Raw genomic sequence first — 14,393 nt, forward strand, 5'->3', positions numbered from 1 at the left:
GAAATGCTTTGTGCTCGGGCTGGGATGCCTGCTGTGCAGGGACAGCTAGTGCTCTAGGAAGCACTTAGCTGGCTGTATGGGAATATGCTTGGTGTGCAAAGCCTGTATGTCTGGTGCCTGGTGGTGTGGTGGGTCTGGTGGGAGTGTCTGAGATGTCCACCTGATGAGGGATCGCTGGGCACTGCTGTCCCTCCTGCTGCAGGAGGGGATGTGACCAGTAGCCACAGTTGGCTGAAATGCTGTTCAGGGGAGTGAATAGATAAAGAGGTTTTTTTCTGGCTTAATGTTGCTTGGAGATAGGAATATAATGGCCTGAAGGGCCTGAAGGGTTGAAGGCAGCACTGAACAGAAGCTTCTTTCAATCTGGAAGGGCGAGCTTCCCAACAGTGTGAAAATATCACCCCAAAATAACAATTTTTCCCGGTTACTGCTAACGGCCTTAGGTGGTGACGCAGCAAAATATATCTACTCGACTTGGGCTGTGCATAGTGTTTGTCCAGAAGATTTGAGTTACATGTCTTTGGCTTGTTTTCACCTGTAGCCTCGTGCCACCCTGTCTTAGCCAGAAATAGCAAACGTCAAACTTTCTGGCATTTAAATTGTTCACCTGATGAAAGAGCAGAACAAGGAAGGGAACCTGGCAACTTCTTCTATCCATCTAGGTGTGCTGGCAGCCCAGTGGGATATGTGTGCTGGTCGTGTGCAAGCTGGTGGCTCACAAAGCCCATAGCTCACAAGCCAAGTTCTTTGCCTGGCTGCTGGAACAGGAGGAAGTTGGTGAAGGGAGGATTGTGTCAACTATTGCCCCAAATGAAATGCTTTATGTGAAGAAAAGTAAAACAAGGAAATGTTTGTGCAGGCCAATGGGCTGCTGGACCTTTCTGGCAGAGAAGGGGGATTTCCATGTGCATCTCCAGTGAGATGGTGCCAGCTCCACCTTCGCTTCACCCTGTTCACTTCGCGGGTGGAAACATACTGGTAAAATACCAGAGTGGGCTCAGAAAATGGTTACAGATGGCTCATTAATTCCTGAGGGCGGAATCCTTCATTATTTTGAGTGAACCAGAGAGGTTTCAGTTAAGTTGAACCCTCAGCTCGACTCTTCAGCACTGCAAAGTGGCAAAATTTTGTTTGTATTGCAGTCCAGGCCATTGTGGAGCCACTGGCTGTGGAAATGTGCCTTTGCAGGAGCAGAAGATCCTTTTGCAATTGCTCTGCCTACAAAATCTTCTATTGTCCTCTTTGCCTTCTGCAGAGCATGGGCTGAGCATGCTCAGCAGAGGGAGCTGCAGCCCCGCCAGCCTGCTCCATCCCTGCTTTTCCCTGAGATAGGGCTAAGTGCAAATCATTTAAACATATTTATCTGGTTCAGTGTGCAGCCACGGGATTATGAAGGTCGTTTCTAACTATATTGAGTTTGAAGCTGAAAACCGTTCAGCGTGAGAGGTGTCTGTGTGCTGTTTGTTTGAAGTTGCATGAACTTTTGATAGTGCGAAGTACAGTCCTTGTTGCAGGAGACCTATAGCTCTAAATATAGGTGTGCCTGTTTGACCTTGCTGTTGTATTGATCAGGGTATTGGCATTCTGGTGACCCGAGGCTAGGGGCATAGGCAGGCGATGGATGAATGTCTCCATGCCACAGTGAGGTTGCTCTCATTAGCTCTCGGCTCTAACATTGAGCAGAGCTGGGGTTGGTGTGAAATCACGGCTGCAAAAATGGGCTGGATCTGAGCGCTTCACCCGGTGCGGGATTTTGAACAGAAATGAGGAACCAAGCTGCCTGTCTCGCCCCTGAATACTTGGCTAATGAGGCTGGTTCATAACGAAGACCTCACTGGGGAGAACATCTGTCCACCAAAGTACCCAGCAAGCAGCTCAAGAGCAAGGGGGCTTGGCTGCTGGACTGGTGCATCCCGCTGCCATCCCTCTGCATCCCCTCTGCCAAACAAATGTAAGTGAGGAGAGTTTCACCTATGGAGAAGTGGGACAGCAATGCCAGCACCTCTGCTTTCCATGTGCCCGAGTGGATGGTGAGTTATTTAGCTTGTTGTTTTAGTCAGCACCTAGCCAGCTGATTGCTGCTTAATTTCTGGAGGGAGCTTCACATCTCGCTGCTCCATGTTGGGATGTGATGCCATTTAGCTGGAACGAGGGTCATTAAAAGTCCGATATTAATGAGGACTGCTAGACATCCTCCCCTGCCAACGCAGCATCATTCTTTGGCGCGAGCTGCCTAACTGAAAATGGCCAAGTGACGGAGGGAATGGCCCCCCATGGGCCACCCCATCTTGCAGATTTGTTATATTAAGAACTAATTTTTGTAGCAGTTTGGGACCAGCAGTGAGGAGGAGTGTGAGAAACTGCGGTGTGTTCCAGGAGACTTGGAATTTCATCAGGATCAGCACTGCAGATACTGTCTTTTCAGCTACTTTAATTTGTATCATCAATTTAGATTCTGTTGTTGGAATAAAACCTCTAAAACTTAAGACACCTTTCAGGGCATTGCATGCTGCTCCGCTTCATTTTGGTGGTTAAAGAGGTTAGAATAAATACCAGCAAATATTAAAATAGACTTCGCTTTGCTTTGCTTCCTGGTGGAAAGAATTCCCAAAGCAGCTGAAAATATAATGACATTGCTCCAAAAAGCAGGCAGTGCTTGGAAGACAGAAGGTTGCGTGTCTGGAGGTTGGCTTCCCATGTCCCCTGAGGGTCTGTGCAGTATCTTGTGGTCCAGAAATATTCATGACTTCAGAAGCACTGAAATTCTGTGTCAGTATTTGTTACCTCTTCCTAGGTTTCTGCTCATGTCTTCCATTTCTATTTTTGGAGTCATCCCTCTTGGTAGTTCTTCTAAAAATACTTAGATCACTATAATAAAAAGTTGATATTCTTGTGCTCTTATAAGGTAGTCTTGCTGCTTTGATCTTTATCTACAAATAGAGTCCATGCATGGTGATTTGATTCAAATTTCGTTATCCCCCTTTAATATCCAGCTTTGTGTACTCCCTACTGTCACTTTCTTAGTCTTTCTGGATTTTGTTTTTGTGAAATTGCAGTTTATCTTGCTGCTTCTCACTTACTTTTTATAGACTGCAGTTCCTTCAGGCTTCACCCCAGTTGTGTCGTATCAACAGTGAGGAAATTCATTTTGTATTTAAGGGTTAGCAGTGATAAGTTTTGCATAATGCACAACTTTTGTTTATTATTTCAAATGTGGATTTTTTTTGTTACAACTGTAGAAGTGTGGAGTTCTACTTAAAAACAAGCAGCAGATCTCTCCTTATGGATCTGTCCCCCTCTGTAATTTTCTCCTTTATGAATTTGGTACTGCTAGGATCTAGACTAGATGACAGAAACTTTATTTAAGTAGACCTTTTTTTCTTATGGCCATAGCAATTTCCTTTTGCAGCATGGATGTATGATTTTATAGATGATTTAAAGCTGCTGTGGCATCAGACTCCATCTACAAAGGGCTTGGGGCTATGTCCTCTAGCAAAGTTTTTAATCAGGATTTTAACTTGACTGATTTGCATTTTATGTGGTTTCTCAGGACAGTGTGGGGGTGAACAGCCACATTTCAAGACTTAATTAGTCTAAGCTTTAAAATGCTCATTATTTTTAAGGTCATTATTTCAAACAGTCTTTTATGTCTTAATGTTCTTACCAGGGTCTTTTGTTTACTACAGTGTGCCTCTTATTATTAACCAAATAACCAAGTATTGGAAAAAGGTATTATTAGGGAATAATAATAATAAACCCTTCTGCGTTACTTCTCAGAAGAGAAAGTTAAAATACAAATTCTCCCATAATCCTGTGGCTCTTGATTGTTGGGAGGAGATCTGCGGCAGGTCGATTTTGGTTTTGCAGAACTGCACCTGAGCTGTGATGGAGATTTGGGGGTTTGCAGACCTGAGCAACAACACAAACTGAAGTTATTTATTCTGCTGCGAGCCAAATTAAGGATCACAGTACTTCCCTTACTGGGTAAAAACCTCAGTTTTTGAAATCTGCAACTTGGATTTAATATTGACACTGAGCACCTATGTACCCACAGTAGTCTGGGAAAAACTTCTGTGTACAGTTGTGAGACACATGAGTTTGTCATCCCTACGAGGATGGGATCAGAAGAAGGGGAAATTCTGAATTTTCTGTTTCCTGAAATTCTGCAGCCAGTGAGTGCGTGAGGCAGAAGTGCTGTTTGACTTCGTGTCTTGTTTGTGAAGGCTTCAGCAATTTCAGGTTGTATAACTGAGTGATGTATAATCGAGAGTTTAGTTAATCTCTATTGGCATAGTCTTTAATAGGAATCACACAGTCACAGAATGGTTGAGGTTGGAAGGGACCTCTGGAGATCACCTAGTCCAGCCCCCTGCTAAAGCAGGTTCTCCCAGAGCAGGCTGCACAGTCACGTCCAGGTGGGTCTTGGATGTCTGCAGAGAAGGAGACCCCACAGCCTCTCTGGGCAGCCTGGTCCCATGCTCTGTCACCCTCACAGTAAAGAAGTTCTCCCTCATATTCAGGTGGAGCTCCCTGTGCTGCAGTTTGTGCCCGTTGCCCCTTGTCGTGTCACTGGGCACCCCTGAAAAGAGCCTGGCCCCGTCCTCTTGGCACTCGTCCTTAAGGTGTTTGTAGATATTGATGAGTAAGAAATCAAGCAAAGTGGGCACGAGGCCTTCATGGATGAGCAAGGAGCTTCTGGCAAACCTCAGACAGAAGAAGGAAGTTAACGTGATGCGGGAAAGGGGGCAGACCATGTAGGAGGAATATAGGGCTGTTGTCAGAGCATGCAGGGAGGCAGTGAGGAAGGTAAGGTCCAGTTGGAATTAAACCTGGTGAGGGATGTGAAGGACAATAAGAAGGGCTTCTTCAAGTACATCAGTAGGAAAAGGGTAACTAGGGAAAATGTGGGCCCACTGCTGAATGACGTAAAGATTCTCTAGTCTTTAGGGAATTAACAGGAGAGGCTCTCACTGTAATGGTGTAAATGCTCCTGGGTTGTGCTGTGGCATCACACACATGAAGGAGCTGTACGAACAATGGATGCTGGCCGAGTACAAATGCACTTACTGCTAGAGATGATGCACTGGCTCGTGATGACTCAGTAGTGTTTTCCATCTCTGACTTTTGAGATGCTACATTTTTTTAAATTGTAAAATTAAGTTGCCCCTTTGCTGCAAGTTGAAGTGATACAGAAATAACTGTTTCCTCTTTTGCCTGCCTTGTCACGGGATTGTGACCAACAGAGCCGGGGTGGACTGAGGGATCTGTTCTACAGCTGGGGGAGAAAATTTCTCTCTTCCTTGTCCTTCTCATCATCCCCAGTGGAGCTGCCTGGTTTAGGTGTTTATTATTTTCTTTTTTTCAAAGATACCTCCTTTCTGCTCCCACCAGTTACAGTAGCAGGGATGGCCACACTCATTCTTGCCATGCATTGGATGTAGGTGCTGCTGTTTGCTACCATGGAAGTATGCTCTATGTCAGTAAGCACTAAAATGTTGGAAGAGCTGCTTCTAGTTCTATCTCCAGGTTTTCCACCTGCAGCTTTAGTGCTGTGGGCCATGAAGGATTTTTTTTTCAAAAGAGGTAACCTGAGAGTGGGTTTCAGCCACTAGAGTGAGAGCAATGTCTTGATAGACATGGGCTGTCCTCATTAACAGTTGTCTTGGAGGTCAGAGGACGGAAACTGGTCTCAGTCCTAATAAAACATAGTAAATTGGGGTGTTTGGGGCTGCAGTCTAATGTTTGCACTGTACACAAACTCAGCCCAATGCTGAACATGAGTTAGAAATACACTGAGCTGAGAGCTGGCAGAGCACGGCAGGTGCACCACTGGTGTGAGGTCTTCCTGAATCAACGGTTTGAGTTTCTAACATGCTTGGAAACCACTTTGGCCCAGGTGGGTGACTCTTCGTTCCCATACTTTCTGTTCCAAGTCCTGTAGGCAAAATCAACCTTAACCTGCACATTCTCAAGCTGTTTTTTTCAGAAGAGAGATGCCAAAGGGTTAAATGGCTGTGTTAATCCTGGTGTTGGTCTCTGTGTGACCTTTTGGCTGGAGACCTGGAATCTTAAAGGCTTTGAGCTCCAGTTAAAGTTTTGGCTCAGTGAGCAGCATTGTCAGGATTACATATTAATTTAAGGCATGTGAAACTATGGAATAAATGGGTTTGAACAGTCCCTTTCTGGAAGTGATATGATCTAGGCTCAGAAGGTGGATCAGGAGAATAGAAGCTGCCTGAATTGTTGAAGCTGAGGGGTGCAGATCATTTCAAGCGTGGAGTGGGGAAGGCATTGCTGATACGGCGGAAGGGGAGCAGGTCTCTTCTCAGTTGCCTTTCAGATGCCAACACCTGGTGTCGCCGTACACATCTCCGGTTTCATGGGGGAAAGTGGAGCAGGAGATGAAATATCTGGCTTGGCAGGTCGAGTGCTGGAGGAAACCGGCTTTTCCTTCATGAATAGGGATGAGAGGGCAGGAGGAGGAGGTTGGGTCTGGGAGCTGCAAGCCCTGAGCTCTGGTGGAATATCAGAATAGTACTGTTGGTCCCCTCTCTTTTAGTCACAGCTGCAAAATTATGTCGCCATCTTTACCCTTCTTCATTAAAAAAAAAAATTAAATTAATTTCATCACTTGGCATCATAGATGCATGAGAAGTTTCTCCACTGAGAAGAGACCTTCCAGGCAGTTTGTCACATGAATAACCAAGTAATGGCAGCTCTTGAAGACCGCAAACTTGACCTGCTGTTTCATATGCGAATAGATGGATTTTAATTAGCTCCATAACTTGCTCTTTATTTCCCAAGTTTGTTGCAGGTGGATTTGAAAGCTGTTGGCAAGGTCAGAGAGCTTGTGCGACTTAATCACACAGAAAACTATTGTTTTCTCCCTTTGTTCCTTTAAAAAAATAAATACCCATGGCTAGGAATAAATCTGAGACGCTAGCACTACAAAAATGCTGTGCTCACAAAATTTGAAAGTTGAGAGAATTTACAAGGGTGCTTCCTCTTGCACATTGCACAAGGGGTGTGTGTGGTGGTTTTTGTAGCTGTTACAGTATTTTAAGGTTTCATTTAGCAGTTTTTAAAAGAGTAGAAGGTATTCCAAGCACATGGCATGGCTAAACTAACACGGAGGGAGGCTGCAGTAAGGTGGGGCTCCAGCCATGATTAAAAAACTGATTTTAATAATGAATGGTTTATTAAATTGTAGTGACAACTTGCATTTTACTAGGATTGAATGTATTTCTCCCTGTTTTTATTTGAAGAGTGAGCCAGAATACAACTGACATACAACTTGCAGAAGACACCTGAGCTGTGGATGGGAGAGGCAGGAAATAACTTTATTTTTAGAATTTATATAAAGCAGAGGTTCTTAATATTAGTGTCTCAGACTCAGTCTTCACTGGGGGGGGGGGGGGGAGGGGGGCCCCCCCCCCCCCCAAAAAAAAAAGCTATTTGAGTATCTTGATGTGATAACCTACTGGAGAAGTAGTTTGTGCTTTGGTGGTACCACCAAGGTGAACTTCATACACCCTTTAAAGCCTTTTAGCTTACTTACAGTGAACTAAAGTAGCATCTCTCTTAGGATTTTGCATGAAAAGGGTCATCAATAACATTAAAAATTAAAAACTTACTTTGAAAATACAGCTTTAACTGTAGTATCAGTTGAAGCAAATGGTGCTAATCCCAGTCTTGTATTCCCTGACATATTTCCATAGGGGAGATATCCCATATTTCCATTTTCTAGTTATTCTACAGATCCATTAAAGTCAGGAATTCTGTTTTTTTCCCTTCACAAAGCAGATGCTGCTTTCATACAGCCCAGGATTTTTTTCTCTTTCTGTGGAATCCTTGAAATCCACTATGGAGATGTAAAATGCTGTCATGGCATGTGCTTGTCTATGGAAACACTTTGGAGGAGCACTTGCAAGCAGTGCTGGCAGCATTTTCCCCATTGTGCTGTACCATCCACTAGACAACAGTGACAACTATTAAGGAGCAATATTTTATCAGATTGGAGCAATATTAGATCAGATCAGTGGTAAATTATTTCTAAAGCAGGTGTATATAACAATACAGAAAGCTGAGGGGAGCTTTTTTTTTCATATTTCGTTAGAATTGGTGTTGAGTCAATCGGTGATGCCTCGTCACTTGCCAGCTCCCTCTTTGGAAGCAGATGCTGAGGCTTTCTATGGGAATTGTCTTGGGTACATTGTCAGGGGCAAACCTCTTTGGATAACAGCTCCAACCACTAAATAAAAATTTAAAAAATTGCCCTGGAGTGGGTCTGCTTGGTCACTGGTAGGAAAGCATCACACTTCCCAAACCCTACTGCTGCATGAGCATCCCTCTAGGATTATCCACAGCATTTTCCTGCTGCTGTAGGTACCTGCAAGGTGGGAAAAGACTAGATATAAGGAAGAATTTTTTAAGATGAGGATGGTGAGGTGCTGGAACAGGTTGCCCAGAGAAGTTGTGGACACTCCATCCCTGGAAGTGTTCCAGCCCAGGTTGGATGGGGCTTGGAGCAACCTGGTCTAGTGGAAGGTGTCCGTGCCCCTAGCAGAGCGGTGGAACTAGGTGGTTTTCAAAGGTCCTTTCCAACCCAAACCATTCTGTGTTTCTGTGATTCTAAGAGGAATGGTCTAGTGCGGGAACAGTGGGATGGCTGTTGGGGCCTGGACCCTTCCAAGGACGGACTCTCTGCACTTGCTGACCTGGAGGACGGAGCAGGAACTGGCATAATTAAAAACCACTTTGCCATCTAACAAATGCCTTCATTGTTTTAGTTCCTCATTAGTTAATTTTCTTCTAATGAGGCTCTGTTAACGTAATCATCTGACATTGGGGAAAAAGAAAGTGGGGGGGAGAACCCAAGTTAAAAAGAGCCTAATTAGCAAGTTAATTATAGCGAGCAGGGAAATTTTCTGGTTATATAAATAAGCTATTGTTATGCACACACAAGCCAGGCCATGTTAAAAACTGCCGCTAACTGTCTAAGAGGTCAGGCAATCACTGTAATGCAGCATAAAACAGAAGTAGGGCTTGTTTGGTGGGACGCCTCATTAAGTCTTGGGGTCCTTTCCTGCCAGAAAAAGGGAGTCTGAAAATCCACGCGGTTCCCTTTCCCTCCCTCCCTCCCTCCCTCTTCCTCCACCTCGCAGCTGAAACCAGAGCGGGCAGGATCGGGATCGGCAGGGCTGGGAGGTATAAATCGGGGGGGCAGCCCCTGCCCTGGCGGGAGACAGTGCAGAGGGGCTGTCAGTGATGCCGTCATGCTGAACAAGAAGAAGTACAACGTGAATGGAGATTCAGGGATTAAAGCCCAGGTGAGGGCAGTCTTTAGTACCGTAATACCATTTTTCTACTTGAAAGTACATTTGTTCCTCTCTACCCCAACCTTTTCCCTCCTTTTCTTGCTGTTCCCCCACAGTCACTTATTTCTGGAGCTGACTGCATCCCCCTGCTTAGAGAAAATCCCAGTCTCTGGAGGACTTCTCTTCATTTTCTCTGGGGAGCAGGAGGTTTGAAATGATGAAGTGTTGTGCCAAATATGTTGCTCTGGGGTTGTTCTTCAGAGTACCATGATGGAGGAGTCCATGGGTTTGCAAGCAGGGAGATTGCCCAGGAAAACCTCGGATGATGAAACTTTTTTCTCTGGGTGAAGCAGCGTAGAGTGGCTCTTCACGGTAGAAATCCCAGGTCGAAGTGAGACTTAGCTCATTTGAAATGTAATGAGCATGCACCTGTATTCAGAAGTCATTAACCCCTTGTACCTCTGGAGGTGAGGTTTTTCAGCTTGAAATGTTTTTTTCCTGTTGGAAGTTGAAAGCAGCGACGTTTGTGTAGCTGCAGAGCAGGTTCGACTCCTAAATACAAGCAGCTGCAGCTCTCAAAAGCTTCACAGCCTCACAAAACCTGCACAGACTTTGAGGTTAAGTCTGTGCAAAGTTGGCTGTTACTTCCAGAAGCATTTTGGCATGAGCTGAGCGAGTTCATCCTGATACTAAATCACTGTTCTCATCCCCGTCTTGAATGCCCCATCTTTCTAGCCAGGCTGGAACATGACACATCTTGCCATCACCCACCTTGTGCCGTTCGGTAAGGATTTAAACCAGAGTTTTGGTTTGGGTAAGCAAGGTCTGGTTTTCTCCTTCTGTCTGGATTGAGTGTACGTTGCTGAGATTTCAACTCAAAAATAAACGTGTTGTGGGAACTTGCTTAAGGGTATATCTGTGTACCCTTTGCATGTCCACACAATACAAAATTTAGCACTGAATAAAGGTGGATACAATAGATGTCTTAAATCAGATTCCAGCATCCTTTCTTGCCTGGTCTCTCTGCTGCTCAAAGGATAAAGCTAAGAGACATTGGTGAAGTGTCAACACAACCTAAAAGTAGACCTGAGCCTTGACCTGGCCCCTTCCTGATGTTCTCCCCTTCTGGTGCTTCCTTCTACCTCTTGGCTGTCAGTGGCTTGCTCAGCTAAAGCTAAACCCGTTTTGTGGGAGCCTTTAAAGGGTTTAACCCTTAATGGCATTGAGGGCAGGGTTTATTATAAAGTCTAGTTTTGGTTCTGCCTAATTTGGTTCATGACTTTGCTTTTTGGCATGTACTTGCCTATCAGTCTTGGATGTGGAAGTACTTCAAGAGCTCTGCATGCAATTATCAATAGTACCGTGTCACTGGAAATAGTTGCATTGAATGTCCTTGAAGAGATTATGTGGGAAAGGAAAATGTTAATTGTAATACAAATTATTCACCCTTTGTTAGATTTCCAGACTCTCACTTTGCTGAGAGCATAGTTTCACACAAATAACCTGATGCTTAGATGAAGTTGCTCAGCTGTCAAGGGATTTGTTTTAAGGGGGGTGGGGAGTTATTTCAGGCCAACAGCTTCATAGAAAAGGAATATAAAAACTGGCATATGTGCACAAAGACCCCATCCCGCCGGGATCAGAGGTGTTAATCCACAATGCAAGTGTTGACTGTAATATGAGTTTGACATGGGTTTTTTTCTTCCCCTGTGTGTTTCCTGATCCGGTGTCACTCTGTTGTTTGGTTTGAGATTAGCAGAAAAGAAGGAGCTCCCAGGGGCTGCTGCAAATGCTCTCCCAGGTTCTTTCCCTCCTCCCCAGCAGCCTGGACTAGCTGTCCCTGGGCCAGCTCGGACTTAGGTTCACAGGGGACTCTGAAAGAGCTACCTGAGATGCTGATCACCTTTTTCCTTCACTTACTGGCCCAAAAAGCAGAGCACCAACTCTGTAGCATCACCAGTCCATCTCAAGTGCAATGTCAAGTGCCGTTACTTAAACCATTGAACTTGAACTTGAGTTCCCAACAGGATCAAATTCTTTCTGGTTAGGTGACTTCTTTAAACAAAACTAACTTCTCAAAATATGCCCAAGGGGTTAGTTAATAGACTCAATTAATGGCTTTCAGTATTTTGGAGATGTAAATATTTAACCCTGTTGTACCAGACTGAGTCAGTTTATGCTTGTAGCAAAGTCCAAGGAAATTTGCAATTGGAGGTTGTGTTTCCAGTTTCCCTGAGATTTATCATGTCTCGTGAACATAGTGGGAGCATCAGTGGTCGGCTTACAAAGTGATGAGCACAGAGAGTTAGAATATTTTCTAACAGGTTTTTCTTTCTGAATGCTTACATATGGCCCAGTAGCCACATAGAGATAATTAAAAAGGATGTTGAGCTGCTGGTGTGGGTTTGAGATGTGCTGTGTCCCTTGGGTAAGGCAGTTGGGCTCTGAGCAGGCTTGGTGTTTGCTGAAATGCATCTGATGTCTGTGAAGCTCTTTTGGGGTCACAAGCTGCAGGTCGGTGCTGATGTGAGCAGGGAAGCATTAAGACAAGTTCAACATGAGGTAGACGTCAACAGGGCACGGAAGAATTGCGTTTCTACTGTAAAATCACTAACAGTCATCTGTAAGAGCAGATGTTCAGTGTATGTGAAAACCTGGATTTGAGGAGTTTATGGTAAGGAAATACTGACTGGCTTTCTTGCTGTTCTTTTCAACCAAGGGCAGGAGTAAAATGAAGCTTGGAGAAAGATGTTCTTCTTTAAGTACCAGTGTTAAATCTCATTTTCCCCTTAAAAGTGCATAGATAAAAGTGACACTTCTTAACCTATCCTTTCTGTCCTCTCTGTGCTTTGGAGCAGATCAGCTTTGCTGACTTAAATATTTATCTCTTGGCTGGGCAGTTATTGCAGCTGTAGCATGGGCAGGGCTGAGCCTGGTTGTGCTCAGCTGCTTTCAAACCTACTGGTGGTCTTGGGGCTTCACAGATGTTCCTGGGAAGTCTGAAATCTTCATTCCTTGGTGATGACTGAAATGGAAATGGGCTTGATTCTTCATCTTGGGTGAGAAGGTTGCTATTTGTCATTCATAACAATTTGTCACAATGAGATGAGCTCCATGAAAAAACAAGGTAGATGCAAAATGCCACAAAATATTGCTGTTACATCCGTTGCTGAGGTATTATTGTAGGCACTGCTGGTAAATGATAGTTTGTTCCCTTTCTCCAACTTGGATAATCACATTTTGCCAGCCTGCACATCACTTCATTTACATGCCTTATCCTTCATTTCTTGATTTGTTCTATAAAGTTGTGTACTCTTGAATGCAATACTCTTAAATACTTGTGCTCCCCAGGCGTCCATGATCCCAACAGTTACAACAGCCTTGAGTGATGTATCTAATCTGAAATGTTTCTTAATATAGAGCGCAGCTGGAAGCTGTATTCATTACTCGAAGTGTTTTTATTTTTGCCTTTTGTGTTTTGTATAGCATATAGGGAGCATCTCATACTAGTCACCGCAATAAACGTTGCGAGAAGGGTCAGTGTCCGCATCAGCTCTGCAAATGTAGGGTGGCCCTAATAGGGCTTCTCTTGCAATGAATAACCCTTATCATCAGCATTTTGGAAAATAAGTTTGTGTGTAACGGGGACAGCAGCTTTGTAATTTGTGTGGTTAAAAGAGGAGTTTCAAGGTATTTGAAGGACAAGTGTGTTGATGCTGCGTCTGGTGGAAGGTCTGAAATTAAACAAAGTAGGCAATTTAGCATACCCTGTTCCAAATTAAATAACAGGAATAATAATAAATAACAATTCAGCGCATAACTGAGGTGGTGTCAGTGTCTGCTTAAGGCTTTGGGTTCTTGGGATTAATCTTCTCTATCAGACTGTTGGGGTTTTATGTCTGACTTAACTATTAATTTCCTTTTAACAGATCCAGTTTGCTGACCAAAAGCAAGAATTCAACAAGCGCCCAACGAAGATTGGCCGCCGTTCGCTTTCCCGCTCCATCTCGCAGTCCTCTACAGATAGCTACAGCTCAGGTGTGTGCCATCAGCTGCACGTACAGCATCTCTGCAGACCACAGGGTTTGTCCTGTGTTTTACTCAAGCAACTCCCAGATCTGATGTGCGGTCGGTAGTGTCAGAGGGAAGGCATGGACAGAGGATTGTTGCTTTTTTTCTTGTCTTCATGTATAGTTGGGTAGGAAATGAAGTTACTCTGATTCTCTCAACACTTCTCATCTCTCCTTATAAGCCTCATGTGCAGTTGTTACTGGCTTTCCTCCTCCCTTCCCTTTCCTTTTCCTTCCAGGCTCAGCAAAACAGTGTTTCCACTGTTCGTGCTTGCATGTCATCTTCCCTTCCTGTTCTTGAATAAATCCATGTGGATCCCACTGTAGGTTTGGACTTGCCCATTGCACATGAAATTGGAGTCTTTGCAAGAGCAGTGGTGACCTTTGAAGGCTTTGCGTGTGTCTTCTGTGCCTTTCCTGCTGGAATCTGTGAAATGAAATTTTTAGCAAGCAAGCAGTGGACTTCTCGTTCGGTCTTGCTAGTTGTACTTACAGGAACTCACTGGAGAGGGAGGTTGGGTTTACTGGGGATTTTTTGTTTTCTTTTAAATTTCAGGGCTCTTCTGAAGCACCAGGTATATTTACAAAGATTGGTTCTGGAAACTTGCTTTGTCTGGACTAATATTTGGTGGTTGTGCAGCACCATCCAGAAACCTTCAGGCTCTGGTCCCCCTGGTAGGAGGCTCGTTCCTTTGAGAAGATGGCACAGCAAAGTTTTGTTTTGACCTGCATAGGTTGTTTTGTTTTCTATGAACATGCATCATTTTCAAGGGAGACAACTGAAACTTAATTTCTGGAGCAGTCCATGAAGGTTTCTTAAAACCCAGTCAAAGGGAGGTCCCATGAAAAACAGGTTAGTTACACTGAGTGCCCCATTCATCAAACATCCGACATTTAGAAATCAAACATTCAACATTTCAAACTGATGCAAAAAAGGCAGCACAAGAAAGTCCTGAAAACAAATCTCCTGGTGGAAACTGGCATTTTTTCCCTACAGGAAAGAGTG

At 44.3% G+C, this 14,393-nt stretch overlaps 1 protein-coding gene across 4 annotated transcripts in view; it reads left to right on the forward strand.

Moving 5' to 3' along the window:
* The window catches only part of AHCYL2 (adenosylhomocysteinase like 2), a 109,353-nt gene that overhangs the window by 62,330 nt on the left and 32,630 nt on the right, over positions 1-14,393 (forward strand). The window contains exons 1-2 of one of the 4 annotated variants that reach the window (XM_037388452.1): positions 1,959-2,030; positions 13,247-13,355. In XM_037388452.1, the coding sequence (XP_037244349.1) occupies positions 1,974-2,030; positions 13,247-13,355 (166 nt within the window). In that variant the 5' untranslated portion in view covers positions 1,959-1,973. Of the gene's footprint in view, positions 1-1,958; positions 2,031-9,106; positions 9,330-11,970; positions 11,992-13,246; positions 13,356-14,393 lie in introns of those variants that run through there. The other 3 variants (XM_037388453.1, XM_037388455.1, XM_037388451.1) reach the window with 3 other exon arrangements.

The sequence above is a fragment of the Falco rusticolus genome, chromosome 5 (genome assembly GCF_015220075.1).
Source record: "Falco rusticolus isolate bFalRus1 chromosome 5, bFalRus1.pri, whole genome shotgun sequence".
Lineage (NCBI taxonomy): Eukaryota > Metazoa > Chordata > Aves > Falconiformes > Falconidae > Falco > Falco rusticolus.